This window comes from Grammomys surdaster, unplaced genomic scaffold (genome assembly GCF_004785775.1).
Source record: "Grammomys surdaster isolate TR1022 unplaced genomic scaffold, NIH_TR_1.0 136, whole genome shotgun sequence".
Taxonomy (NCBI): domain Eukaryota; kingdom Metazoa; phylum Chordata; class Mammalia; order Rodentia; family Muridae; genus Grammomys; species Grammomys surdaster.
Window position 1 is genome coordinate 14,990,674 of NW_021604594.1, and position 14,736 is coordinate 15,005,409.

Below are 14,736 nucleotides of genomic sequence, written 5' to 3' on the forward strand. Positions count from 1 at the left end.
ATTTTGCCAGCCCTATATGGATGCAGTTTCACTGAACTCTCAATTGGGAAGCCAAATTGTGGACTAGGAATGGTACAGGCCAATATGGACTCTTCATCCAAGCTGTGGATTTGTCCATAGAGAGATTACAGAAGAGCTAAAGTAGTTAGACAGCTTTAGAAGTGACCCAGTTCAACTCATAGGAAGGGACAGAAAGCAAATAAACTCCTTCTAATCCCAAGATCTAAGGAGAACTCCGTGTAACTCTGATAAACCTTGTTCTGTTATGGTCCCAAATTAGATACGATTTTTCATTTGCTTGAACAGTGACATGTTAGACAATCTCAAGGAATAAGAAAGGAAGTATGTAAATTCATTGACAGAGGGGGAAAATAGAAACAGGATAAATTTCTGACTTGTACGTTTATGCAAGAGTGCATAGCTTGTCATTGGATCCACTAAACTTTTATGAGTATTCCCATGTATCACAATGTGCAGGAACATTTGTTATCATTTAGCCTTTAGTATTGGTTCCATTTTAATCATTATTATAAGCCTACTATTTGTCCAGAATAAATTCCTCTGAATCTATATCATAAAAGGATCATAAGTGTGTGACACATATGCTTTTGTTCGCCCTAGCAACCAGGCCTCCTGGTATGTGCCACCCGGATGAGTTTCAGTGCCAGGGAGATGGTACCTGCATCCCTAACACCTGGGAGTGTGATGGGCATCCGGACTGTATCCACGGATCGGATGAGCACAATGGCTGTGTTCCTAAGACCTGCTCTCCGTCTCATTTTCTCTGTGACAATGGAAACTGCATCTACAAAGCGTGGATCTGTGATGGGGACAATGATTGCAGGGATATGAGTGATGAGAAGGACTGTCCTACCCAGCCTTTTCACTGTCCTAGCTCGCAGTGGCAGTGCCCGGGCTACAGCACCTGTATCAATCTGAGCGCCCTGTGTGACGGCGTCTTTGACTGCCCCAATGGGACTGATGAGTCCCCACTTTGCAGTAAGTTCCCTGATCACAGTTTACTGGACATGAATTTATTCTGAACAGTAGATGGCTGTACCCCAGCACTGTCATGGCCCCCGTGTAGTATTTTGGGAAGGGTATTTTAGCTCCTCTGTGACTTTATATCCCTGTAGGAGTAATGATAAATTCCAATAAATGATGACTGCATAACACTTCTCACTAATATCTTTTTACTTGTGTCTGTGGTTTCTCTTCTCTTTATGTCACTGTTCAGGTTATCATGTCATCGAATTAAATGTAGCTCTCTTAGTAATGTGTCCATAAACTTTCCTAACTTGAAGATTTTTCTAATTTTAATTGGAACTTGTCATAGAACCAATGAAACCCAGGGGGTTGTGTTTGTGGTGATTAAAACGCTCTGATTGGCATGTAATCCTAATTACTGTCCTCTCTCTCTTTCCTCTTTAATTAACGCTCACTCTCAGATGAACCACAGCAAGGTATGACTGTGAATATTCTAGACCTTTATGATTTCACATGTGTCATGTATATGCTGACATTGTACTAATTACTGTGACTTCCCCTTCTAGTGCGTGTTCTGTGTTTTGACTCTTTATCCGTAAGTTATGGTGCTCCTGGCAATAGGGAGTATTTTCATACCCAGTATATGACCTGGCTTTGGGCTGCTTTAGCCAATGCCACACTGGCCCATAAGAATGTGTTAACAAATTGTGTCCTCTCCAGTTGGTCACGTCCAGCTTTTCCAGAAAAAACATTTCTAGTTAGGCTGGAGAATTCCAGAGGGAGCACGTTAGATTTCTCTGCTTCATCGGTGACAGTTTGGTGATGCCAGCATTAATTTCTCAAGATTCTCTCAAAGCCATCAATGGAGCTATACTGGAGGGTGGTTGTAGAGTCACATTCCAACGGATGCTACACCCTCAGGCAATTCAGAGAAGACACTAAGTAGATCAGCCAAGAGATTGTGGGTCTTAGTTAACTCTCATTAAAGTAGGTGTGGAACTACATTGGAGTGAGTCAAAAAAGCAAAGAAGTCTGACTTTTCCCCCTGTGACTCTTTCTTCTAGATCAAGACAGCTGCTCACATTTTAACGGTGGCTGTACTCACCAGTGCATGCAAGGGCCCTTTGGAGCCACATGCCTATGTCCACTAGGTTACTACCTTGCCAATGATACTAAGACCTGTGAAGATATAAATGAGTGTGATATTCCAGGCTTTTGCAGCCAGCACTGTGTCAACATGAGAGGTTCCTTCCGGTGCGCTTGTGATCCAGAATATACATTGGAAAGTGATGGGCGGACTTGCAAAGTCACAGGTAAGCTTAAAAGGAAACTAATGCCAGAAAATTTAACAGGCTCTCTCCTTTGGTAAGATTGATTAGTGGTCAGCCTGACTAGGCAGCTTATTTAATGCCTTTTTGATCCATATGAAAGTGAATATACAGCCTGGCGGTGGTGGCACACGCCTTTAGTCCCAGCACTTGGGAGGCAGAGGCAGGCGGATTTCTGAGCCTGGTCTACATAGTGAGTTCCAGGACAGCCAGGACTACACAGAGAAACCTTGTCTCTCTGTGTAAACAAAAACAAAAACAAAAAAAAAAAAGAAAGAAAGTGAATGTACTAGAAATTAGAATATTGGTTCAGCTGCACTCAAAGTGATTCAACAGAAGAGGATTTAAACATTCCCTTATTGCAGGACACAGTGGCATATGCCTGCTATCTCAGCACTTGGGAGGTAGGATCAGGTCAACCTGGACTACTCGAAGCTTTGCTTCAAAAATACCAATGTCAAACAAGGAACCTTTCTTTTCAAGAAGGCTGGGTGAAAACAGTCTAAGGGACAGACTGATTCTTATTATCTGAAGTTTCCACCCAAGATGCAACAAGTTTGCTCTGGTCTTTTCTTTCCCTTAGAAAATAGGCTAGGAAAAGAAACTTCCTTTTAAGGAAGTAGATCCATCATTGTTACTGATACACTATCCGTCAGAACTCAAGTCGTTTGGTCGCAGCAGCTGTGGTGAAAGCAGAGAGTAGCCTTAGGTCAACCTAAACGTCGTGTGACTTCATACTAAAAAGACGAAAGAGAAAGGAAGACGGAACTCTCTGCTATACCTAATGGTTTGGGGGAAAACAAAAATACTTAGTTTCTTAGTTAAAACTTAGTTTCTGCCAAGAGTCAAGCCTACAGTCTGCTAAGATAGAAAGCAAATTGCAACAATAAAAGCAACTCAAGGGTCAGTGTATGAACAGCTCACTCTAGATTGGTACTTAGATACCCACTGCAATAATCCAAGAAAGACAGCTTTTTCAGAATATAACTATTTTATGTGCTAATGAATATCAATGAACAAACAAGGTTCTCCTGATCCCGCTTAGCTTCTGATGAGATCAGGGATGTTCAGGATGGTATGACTATAGACTATTAACAAGGTTAAGGACGAAGTGTTTAATTCTTGTGGTCTTACTCTCCCATTTCTCTAGTTTGGTACCATGCACTGGATGTTGATAAGACCTTTAGTTGTATTTAATTGTATTTTCATTTCAGACTCCTTGACAGTTTCTTTTTCTTTTTTTCCTTTTCCTGCATAGCATCTGAAAATCTGCTGTTAGTTGTAGCAAGTCGTGACAAAATCGTTATGGACAATATCACTGCCCACACGCATAACATGTATTCATTGGTCCCGGATGTTTCTTTTGTGGTTGCTCTTGATTTTGATTCAGTCACTGGTCGTGTCTTTTGGAGTGACTTATATCAAGGTAAAACCTGGAGTGTCTTTCAAAATGGAACAGACAAGAGAGTGGTAAGTGCTATTCTCTATCTATCTATCTATATAGTCCTTTTATATTCTCTGTTCTTGCTCACCAAGAGAAGGTCCTGCCCTCCCTCATCCTGGGCAGCACATCATATTCAAGAGGTCTGGATGTTCCTGACTTCAATCCTGTGTGTGTGTGTGTGTGTGTGTGTGTGTGTGTGTGAGACTCTCCACAATTCTAAATTCTATGCCATGTGATGCAGATACTTTGTGACTTTTTCATAGGTCAGAGCAAGAGAGTCAAGGAGTTGCTTTACCAAGCTTTAATTGACTTAAACTTTTCAACCCATCTCCCTGAGTTTGTTTGACTAAATAGATTTTTATTTTATGTGTTTGAGTGCATGTCACATGTGTGTGGTTTCTAGTAGAGGCCAAAAGATGATGTCTGGTCCCCAGTCATGAGCTGCCATGTGGCTGCCAGAAAACAAACTTTTTTCTTCAAGAGCCACGAATACTTTTAATCATTGAGCCATCTCTTCAGTCCCCTAAGCTTGTTTCTTAATCCCTAATAGAGAAAGATAAGTTTCTTTAGTGAACACTGTAAGCAGTTACACCTTGGTAGAGCTCCTTAGCAAGTGCAGAAGCTTCTAAAATCAAAATGAAACCTTCTGATAATACAGCTGCCTCACATTACTTAATGCTACGAATTCTTTTTATATTGATCCTTAAAAACACTACTGTTGGCTTACTGATTAGTCACACTATGAGACAAATTTTTCTAAGCCCAACATGATAGATTTCTTTTTTTTTTCTTTTTTTTTTTTTTAAAGATTTATTTATTTATTTTATTTATGAATATACTGTAGCTGTCTTTGGACACACCAGAAGAGGGCATCCAATCTCATTACGGATGGTTGTGAGCCACCATGTGGTTGGTGGGATTTGAACTCAGGACCTCTGGAAGAGCAGTCAGTGCTCTTAACCGCTGAGCCATCTCTCCAGCCCCATGATAGATTTCGTATTCTAGACTTTCATGTAATTTCCATGATTACCTCTGTTTACTCTTTCTGATGTTCATATCTTACCCTTTTGTCTGTAGGTCCACGATAGTGGTCTTTCATTGACAGAAATGATTGCAGTAGACTGGATAGGTCGCAACATTTACTGGACAGACTATACTCTTGAAACAATCGAAGTGTCTAAAATTGATGGAAGTCATAGGACAGTACTGATCAGCAAAAATGTCACAAACCCTAGGGGACTCGCATTAGATCCCAGAATGGGGTAAGAGAGACATGTATTTGTTTAAACATACAAGTATTGAATATATGGTAGGTTTCTAATTAATACATGTAGTAATAATGTCCCATAGATGGGCCACACTTGCTGTGATTGTGATACAACAAAATGGCTGCTTCTGCTTATAGTTCAAGATATTTCCTGGAGATTCCTTTTAAGCTGTATCAGAACATTTGCCTGATAGGTATAAGAGGAAGAGATTCTTTCATGCATTTCAGAAACTTGAAAATCTTTCCTAGATTTTAAGTAGATTCTGTAAGTTAGACTGTTTTCTATAGGATGGTGAATTAGACCATTTATATTTAATATGATGCTGACTTCTCTGAGTTATTACACACCAGTGACATTTATAATGAGTCTCTGAAGACAGAGAAGTCAACTCACTACTTAAAACTGGATGGGTAAACAGATAAGGAAAGCAAATTACTTGTGGATTTCTGGCATTGGGACATGTCCATGTCCTAATGTAATACATGTTTTATACACATTATAAAGACAGCCAGATGGTCTGTGGTCCCAGTAATGACTCACATGTTGCATTATAGTTGCATTATATTAAATGGGCATTATATTTCCTGTATATGTTCCCTCTCTTTACAGTGACAATGTAATGTTTTGGTCTGACTGGGGCCGTCACCCTCGCATTGAGCGAGCCAGCATGGATGGCACCATGCGCACAGTCATTGTCCAGGAAAAGATCTACTGGCCCTGTGGTTTAAGTATTGACTACCCCAACCGCCTCATCTACTTCATGGATGCCTATCTTGATTACATTGAATTTTGTGATTATGATGGATATAACCGAAGGCAGGTCATTGCTAGTGATTTGGTAAGTTTGCTATAATAAAGTTCAAATTTAAACTAAAGTGGAAATCAGTATCAAGAGAACCTAGAGCACATATGCACAATATGATGGAAGGTTGGGGTGGGGGTGGAGAAGGGAAGAGAACCAGTGAGCTGTCGACTTTCTGTTGCTAACAAGAAGATTGAGATGTTCATTTTAGTCATATTGTATCATGTCTTGTAAAAGATTAATAGCTAATGTGACTTCAGTGATCTGTGGATGCCAGTCTTTTGCTTATATATCTTTTAAAATCACGGTATAATAAAAGTGAATAAACTAGACTCATATTTGTGAATGAAACCAGAACCTATTATGTGTTTAACATTTTTTTTTCTAATTCAATGGATTTATGCTTAAGTTTTACAGATTGGCCAATGCAGGAATATGTGTAGTTTACAAAAAGAGCTATCATAGTTCAGTTTCTATGACTTGAGGAAGCCCTAAGAGGAGCCTCCTTTCCAGTCTTTATGGTAACGCATACCTTTGGTATAACAGACTGAGCGGCAGAAATAGCCCTGGAACAATTTTAATTTTAAAAATTGATACCCAGTGTCACTCCTAGAGTAGGCACTTGTATTAGTTACTTCCTGGCATCTCCAGTATTTAACTGGAAATCTCTGGGTGTAGTCTCACTGTCTGGTTCTGCTTCCCAGGTTCTCCACCATCCACATGCTCTCACTCTGTTTGAGGACACTGTGTACTGGACTGACCGTGGCACTCGACAGGTCATGCAGGCTAACAGGTGGCATGGGGGAAACCAGTCTGTTGTAATGTACAGCGTTCACCAACCGCTTGGGATAATCGCCATTCATCCTTCAAGGCAACCAGCTTGTAAGTGACAGAAGCAGCCTGCCTGGGAATCGCATGGCCATTTCCTCTTTTGGACATGTTAGTGCACAGGCAATACATTTTCTTTTCACAGACCACAGTACCACATACTTTTCCTGGCCCCTGCATTGTTCTGGCTTTTACTTGCTACAAGAAAATCAATCCTTTGTAAGTGGCAGTAGCGTATCTATCTTTGTTTTGTTGTTTTATCTAGCGGTCAGCTCTGTGACCTTTCTATGCTGCTAATTGTTGGGCTCATGATACTGCTGCCTTGTAGGTGTTCTTCTGTGGCCAGCACAAGTCACCTTTATGCATGGGGTATGGGTGAACGGATGATATATAAAGATTTAGCCTCGGTGGTGATCTTTCTGTTGGGAGGGAGAACACTTAAACCTTCTATAATCTTCTCTCCTCAAATCTCTCCAGTGGTGTCTCATACTCAGAGTCTGGCCCTGTTTCTTCTGTGGCTTACATTCACCACGCTGGACTACATCATGGTCCAGTGACACACCAGGCGAGTTCTTCTTGGCTTTGACCCTTTATTTCCTTGCTTTGTCTGGAACATCTGTTTTCTGTCTCTGTTGGAATGGCTGCCTTGTGTCATTTAGGGTTCTGCTCAAATGCTGCTTTCTCAGAGAAGCTGTTCTTAACCACCCTGCCCCAAATGGCCACCATGCTGTTCCTCATATCCGCTTATCCTCATGTTCTGCAGTTGCCACCTCCAATGTGAACTTAGTTCTGTTTCCTTTCTACAATGCACACTCTGTTTATCCTCAGTGTTTAGAATGGTGTTTGGTACCTAGCAGATGCTTGATATTTTTTTGTGAGAAAAAGAATGGATTGCCTAGCATGCCATAAGTAGAAGAAATGGGATCTAGAAGTACCTCATGAGCCTAGATGGCACAGAGTCCTCTTTTCAAGGACTGGCACATGCAAGATGTGGAAAAATTGAAGATTGCTATCTAAGGAAAACTTGAATATCACTGGATAAGCATCGGGGTCACACAAAAGATATATAACCTGCTTTCATTTCATGAAAGAAGATAGCTTTTAGGTCCAGCAAAGAGAGCTTTGCATTTATATCATGAATTCTAGATAATTCAGTGACTGGTCATAATCTGGTTACAGGTTGGGTTAATCCAGGACTTTGTGAAAGCCGACCCTTTCTCTTGTGCCCCTTAGCTAAGGTAACTTCAAGCATTCCCCTTTGCAACAACAGGAGCTCTGGGTAGAACCACGACCTTGCACACTGTACTGTAGGCAATTTTGCATTCAAACCTGCTGTTCTTTCTTTCTTTCTCCCACAGCCCAGAATCCATGTGCCTCTGCCTCTTGCAGCCATCTTTGCCTGCTTTCTGCACAGGAGCCTAGACATTATTCTTGTGCTTGTCCTTCAGGATGGAACCTCTCTCATGATTCTGTCAACTGTGTGAGAGGTAAGCATGCTCTGATGACCAAACCTGTCATGGTTTGTGCTAGGCTGTGGAAACCCACAACCCACTTGTAACTGAAACTGAGGATGGTGTTTCCCACTATGGAGCTAATGTTAACTGTGCATGTAATTAAACAACCTTTAACCTCATGCTTTCTTATACCTGATCTTTCAAATAAGTGACTTTCAAATTCTGCATTTAAAAGGTAGACAGCTTAAACATTTTCAGGTCCATTCCATTTTTTTTTTTATTCTCATAAAAGTAGTCAATGATTAATGATCTGTTCTGGGTCTCATTATTATCATCGGATACCTTAGAAATATAAGTTCTGTCCCTATGAGAAATATTACAAGTGGCTATTTGAGCAATTTAATCTTAGTTATCTTAACAGGTTGATTGAAGGGTATATAGAGTATTATGTCACGTGCTTCAGAGATTGGAAAGGGAAGAAACGATTCCTTCAAGAGCGTGTGCTTGCATATACCTCTTTAAAAATCACCTTCTGTTGCTTAGAAACTTACAAAGAGACTCTGAATCTACTCCTTTCTCAGTGAAGAGGAGTGAATGTATTTTGAAAATGATACAAATTATTAGAGATAACTTGAAACTAAATGATTAATTATAACATATTTCTGAATTAAAATTCCAAATCTATGGGAAAACTGAGTTTTTGAAAGGAAAATGCATAATGGATCCAGGACATTTATGGTGTTTACAGGCTATGTAGGTGAGGTTACTTAAGATGAAGCCCCATCCCGACATGTGACATTGTGCAGTGATGAAAGGTTTTAATTATTGATAATACTTACAACAGGGATTGTCATTTTCTACTTTTCTTCAGAGATTTATCACATTACTAATCCTTGTTGACATTGTTTAATTTAGTGTGTCCTTGAGTCTTTCAGAGAAGATTAATCTGGGCATAGATATTTTAAATACAACGAATTCTTTCACCAGACAAAGATCATCAGCTGCTCATTGGAGACCAGTATCATCCATATTACTATATGATGGTGATTTTTTTTTTCAAGTCAGGGTTTCTCTATGTAGCTCTGGCTGTCCTGGCACCCACTGTCTAGGCCAGGCTGGTCCACTCATAGAGATCTGCTTTCCTCTGCCTCCTGAGTGTGGGGATTAAATGTGTACACCACCACTGCCAGATTCCGATAGTGTTTCTAAAGAGTATCATTTGTCATTTCACAAAAAATTTCCCCTTGTGGTTTTCCCATGGGTTGCCTTTGGAAGTAGTCTTTAGTATTTTCTAATTGGTTTCTTAAATGTAGCCTGACTGTCAATAAGAAAAGTTACTTTTAAAAAAAAGTTAACACATTTTCCCCAATAAACTTAAATGAATTCCCAACAGATAGATAAACACTTCACTTGCCTTAGTTGCTCTTTGCCCTCAGCCATGTTTGCTAAGACTCTGGAACAGCCCTGGCAGTGCTTCTCTGATATCAGACACGAAAGAGAACACGTTGATTGTCCAACACAAGCCTTCAGGTATCAGTTTGAAGTGTTTGGAAGTTGGTCTGGAATTGCCAGTGTGGGCAGTGGGTGCTCGTGTAGGGCCTTGGGTTTAATCTCAGCATTGCAAAAACAAAAACCAAACTGACAATTTAAAATTCTGGAAGAAAACAAACAAGCAACCATAAACCAATGGTGGTTACTGATGGTATGAGAATTATTATTATTGTGTGTTTGTGTGCATATGTGACTTGTGTGCCAGTGCACGTGGGAACATGTACATGCTACTGTGTGTGGATGTCAGGGGACTACTTACAGAGTCAGTTGTTTCCTCCCACTGTGGGTTTGAGAGTTTGAACTCTGGCATATATGTGACAAGCACTTTTACCCACTGAGCCATCTCATTGGACCTGCTTTTCCTAATTTTATAGTGTGAAATTAGAGTGAGAAATTTCTTACACTTATGTAGAAAATATACTTCCCACAGTGACCAAACCAAGTAGATGAACTCCAGCTACACACTTAAATAGGTTTCAGACTCTGGACTTGTAAATGCAACCTGGGGTGTTTATGTCATCACTAGATATCTGGGGAAATTTTAAAGGTAGTATATAGTCCTTTGTGTGAATTCTATCCATTCAATTATGTGGTTATTATTAACTGTGTATACACACAGACATACACACACACATAGACATACATATATTTGGACATACACATAGACATACACACACAGACATATACACACAGACATACACAGAAACGTACACAAATGGACACACACACACACACACACACCCCTGAATTCATGGTTTCTTGCAAGGAAGACAGGCACTCTCTGACTTAGCTACTTCTCCATCCCCTGACTACAGATACTTATTTGGGCAATTCTTTTATTTCAGGTTTTCTTCCTATCAAGCTTTAGATTTACAATATTGATAAAATGAAGCACAATAGTAATTGTGCTACTTTGTGAATTAGAATCTAGTAAGGAAGGCATATATTAACTAAGTGATATTCGAGAAGCAGGAGGCAAGTTACTATTCACCGAGTGATCGTCCATCTCCCCACCTTCCCTGCAGATTGACTCGATGTTGTTCATTGTTAAGGTTGTCTATGGGAGACAGAAGAACTTTCTGACTCAAATCCCGATAGTTTGTCACTGTGAGTGAGGAGACAGTGAGCATTACCAACTGCAGGCTTATGGTAACCCACAACACCTTTGCTGCAGTGCTGTAATACCTGCTGTTTTTACAGGGGACCAACCTTTCTTGATGTCCGTAAGAGAACATGTCATTTTTGGAATCTCCCTTGATCCTGAGGTGAAGAGCAACGATGCCATGGTCCCCATATCAGGGATACAGCACGGTTATGATGTTGAATTCGATGACTCAGAGCAGTTCATCTATTGGGTTGAGAATCCGGTACGTTTCAGAAGCGTTCAATGTGTGTGGTTGTTATTTAAGACAAAGTTTCCTCAGGGGATTACATCAGGGCGTTTAATGGCGCTCCTGGGAATTTTGGATTAGAAGAATCCCTGCTTCTGGGGCAAATGTTTCTCCAGTACCCTTCTGCTTGAGACTCTTTTCCTTTCTTCACCGAAACAATCTGCCACAATGGGAAAAGAGCCAGGGGAAAGAGGGAAAAGAGACAGGAGAAAGGAAGAAGGAAAAAAGAGATCTTTGTGTTTGCTGTCTGTCTTGCTTCATGACTTCTGAGCCACTTCAGAAGAATGTGCTTTTAATTTTTATTTTTGAGACTCTGTTACAGAGAGTTTTCTCCAGAAAGGTCAGGTACTCAACTTTGCTCATTTTTTTTATGATGAGCGAGGATCATCGAGAAAACACTGGCAGCCAGCTGCAGGGAGAGAAGAGGAGGGCTTCTATATAGGGCCTGGGCTGTGTTTCTGTCTCAGATCAGCTCACCACCCTTATATTTCTTTCCAGGGTGAAATTCACAGAGTGAAGACCGACGGCAGCAACAGGACCGTGTTTGCTCCTCTCTCTCTGCTGGGGTCTTCTTTGTGCCTGGCCTTGGACTGGGTATCAAAAAACATTTATTATACCACTCCTGCGAGTCGGTCTATCGAGGTAATGCTTCCGTTATTATGTGGGTACCAACGTTGCTGTTAGATTCATATAGGATATATTCTCAGGCATGGTGGCTCCTGTACTTGGAAGGCTTAGGCAGGAGGACTGCTAATGATTTCAAGGCCAGGTTGGGCTACAGAGTGAGATCTTGTCTCAAGCCATACTAAAAAATAAACTAAACACCTACGAAACAAAACAGCAGCAGCAGCAGCAACCATCACCACCACCACCACCACCGCAAAAAAAAAAAAAAAAAAAAAAAAATACCAGCAATTCTTTGGGAAATAAAAAGTACTTTATAAAAGTAAGTTAACAGAACATCCTATTATTCTACATTATTTCCTTCAAATTATCAATTCCACTGGGCCCTACAAAGGATACGAAGAAAGCTAATTAAAATCATAGAAGAAATACTGCATCAGTTATCAACCAAGTTTATAGCTAACTCTCTTCCCAGATGAGAATCGCACTATGGCTCCAGTGTAGTTTTTCTAACAGTGAAAGTCAGAATAGAAACTTGATTCTAATTCCTCTCCTCTTTGAGATAAGTGTTCTTTATATCTCAGCTCTCAGAAGAAATTCTAGACGCAGGGTAGGATTGAAATCACATGAAGTAAGCCCCCGTCACCAGTATTGGTTTTCTCCACTCTGGAACAAGAATAACATGTGTAGGAATATTAATTTATGCTAGTTTTGAAAGTGAGAAGGGTTTTATGAGGGAGGTAGTCAGTAGACCTGATCATTGACGTATAGCTGGTCAGTTGGAAACTCTTTGGTTTGTTTGGGGAGAGCCATTTTGGCAATGAGGGAGGTGCACAGCAGCTTGGTACAGGCCACTGGGGAACAGTACTTCATAGTTTACAAGTCCACAGTGATCTAATGGCTAGTGATTCACAATGACTGAGACATTTACAATAGGCACAAATGCCAATTTATGGAATAGCTCAAGGCAAATAGAATTGACTGGCGTGGTGGGATTCTGAAGGCCCATCTCGTGCAAGCATTTTCACATAAGCAGCTGAGGTCACAGATGTCAAGAAATTGTTGGCTTCCAATGACAAGAATGAGTGTAGAAACCTAGACCTTTCTGTCTCCATTTGACAATGCCAGAAGATATTTCTCATAATCTAAAGTTCGCCAAAACATGATGTGCTGCTGAGAATCACATTGTAAACCAGAGGCCCTCACAGAAAAGTGGCAATGAATACACTCTGTGACTTCGCTGATTGCTTTAAATTTCCCAAAGGCTTCAAGTTTATTACTGTCCAGCAGCAACAGGTAAAACGAGCAGCCTCAGGGACCCCCTGAGCACCCATATGTGTGTGTCAAGTGACAAGGGCACTCGAACTGCAGAAACCTACCTAATTTATAACTGAGCTTCCAGTGCAACACGATACAATGGGGAGAACCCAGGTTGGTGTGCAGTTCAGCCTGGCCTTGTGTCTATTTTACTTGCATATTTTATTCATTCAGCAGGTATTAGTAAATATTTTCTATGGATTGGTATTGGTTAGTACTGGATATTCAAAGATGAGCAAAGCATTTTTTTCCTTTTAAGAAGTTCACCCAGAAAGCAATAATCTTGTTCCAGCATGAGAAGAGTAGTAAATATAAAATGCTATTAACAAGGAGGGTTGGTGGAAAGCTTGTTAGTTCCTATTCTAGCTGACCCTGGAAGGTGACCAATACCTATTTCTAGAAAGACAATATGGAAAAGACAGAGGGATGAAAACCCTGGGATAAAAAAACAGAATTATACTAAGACCAAATATGTGTTATGAATGGCGACAGCAATGATAACCTCCAGCCATGAGCTGTTTGACATTGGACAAATGTCTTCCTGACCTTGCTAAACCTCATAGCACAATAAGTAAAAGTCTTGTGAGCCAACTATTACTGTATTCAAAATGGGAGATTATCCATCCAAGGATCTGTATTGGTTAATCTCTTAGGTAATATAAATTTAAAGTTTTTTTTTTTTCTGATGAACGCATACAAAACAGATAGAATGTGTGCTTATCTGTATTGTTCCAGCACGGGTGAAACACACTTCATTCCTCATTGGAAATAGGAGTGGGTGTTGAAGAAGCTGCTTTCCACTAGGGGTAGCTGCACGCCAAGTCACTGAAAAAATGTGTAGCTTAAGAGTGAAGCCTACATACAGGTGGTTGTGTGAGAGAACTTGAGGTAGAATAGAAGCCAAGGAGAAGGGACTTAATGTGACCCAAGAAGACTGTTAGGCTCAGAAAAGGTAGGAGATTGTAATGGAAAGAGGCAACTTGAAATGAGAAAAATTACTGTAGTTCAAGCAGGAATTAGAAATGCTAGACAGGGTGCAGAATGAGGGAGAAATGTAGCACCTATACACTTGCGTGCTGCATTTGTTTGTACCTCTGTGTGCGTGTGCGTGTGCGTGTGCATGTGTGTGTGGTTGAGGGAGGAATAGAGAGGCAAACATTAACACAGACAAACAATCTATAGCCAATAGCAACTTTACAGACAAGCCTTAAGTGTAAAGGAACAGGATAGGTAGTGACTTTTAGGTTTATTCTTCAGTTGGGAAGCACTTTGCTGTCAGTGTGGCACGTTGAAGCCCTGTTCATGGAGGCCATAAGAGAATGTTAGATCCTCTGGAACTGGATCTATCTCAATCCTGGCCATGCTTTAGCTTTGTATCCCACCTGTCTTTATTTCCATGAAAGAAATTAAGTTCTAATACATGATTTTGGGCTGCAGGTGTTGACACTCCAGGGAGATACGAGGTATGGAAAAACCCTGATTACCAATGACGGCACCTCTCTTGGTGTTGGTTTCCCGGTTGGCATAGCTGTTGATCCTGCACGTGGGTAAGTGATACCGAATGGCAGTATGTTCCTGTCTGCACCATCTATAGCTGTCATCTATGTCATCACTGTCTATGCCCTATTCTGTCTGATGACGTGTCCTGTTAACATTTCAAACGGTAGGATATGTGACATTTGAACAAAGTAAACCCCAATGAGGAAGAGCTGTCACTGTGAAGAGCAGTCACTCTGGATTAC

At 40.6% G+C, this 14,736-nt stretch overlaps 1 protein-coding gene across 1 annotated transcript in view; it reads left to right on the forward strand.

The window, feature by feature from the left end:
- Positions 1 to 14,736, forward strand: part of Lrp2 (LDL receptor related protein 2) — a 160,544-nt gene that overhangs the window by 82,066 nt on the left and 63,742 nt on the right. The window contains exons 25-34 of the mRNA XM_028762987.1: positions 622 to 999; positions 2,052 to 2,300; positions 3,574 to 3,785; positions 4,837 to 5,021; positions 5,637 to 5,865; positions 6,534 to 6,711; positions 8,016 to 8,144; positions 10,863 to 11,029; positions 11,552 to 11,695; positions 14,432 to 14,541. Coding sequence (XP_028618820.1) covers positions 622 to 999; positions 2,052 to 2,300; positions 3,574 to 3,785; positions 4,837 to 5,021; positions 5,637 to 5,865; positions 6,534 to 6,711; positions 8,016 to 8,144; positions 10,863 to 11,029; positions 11,552 to 11,695; positions 14,432 to 14,541 — 1,981 coding nt within the window. The remainder of the gene's footprint in view (positions 1 to 621; positions 1,000 to 2,051; positions 2,301 to 3,573; positions 3,786 to 4,836; positions 5,022 to 5,636; positions 5,866 to 6,533; positions 6,712 to 8,015; positions 8,145 to 10,862; positions 11,030 to 11,551; positions 11,696 to 14,431; positions 14,542 to 14,736) is intronic.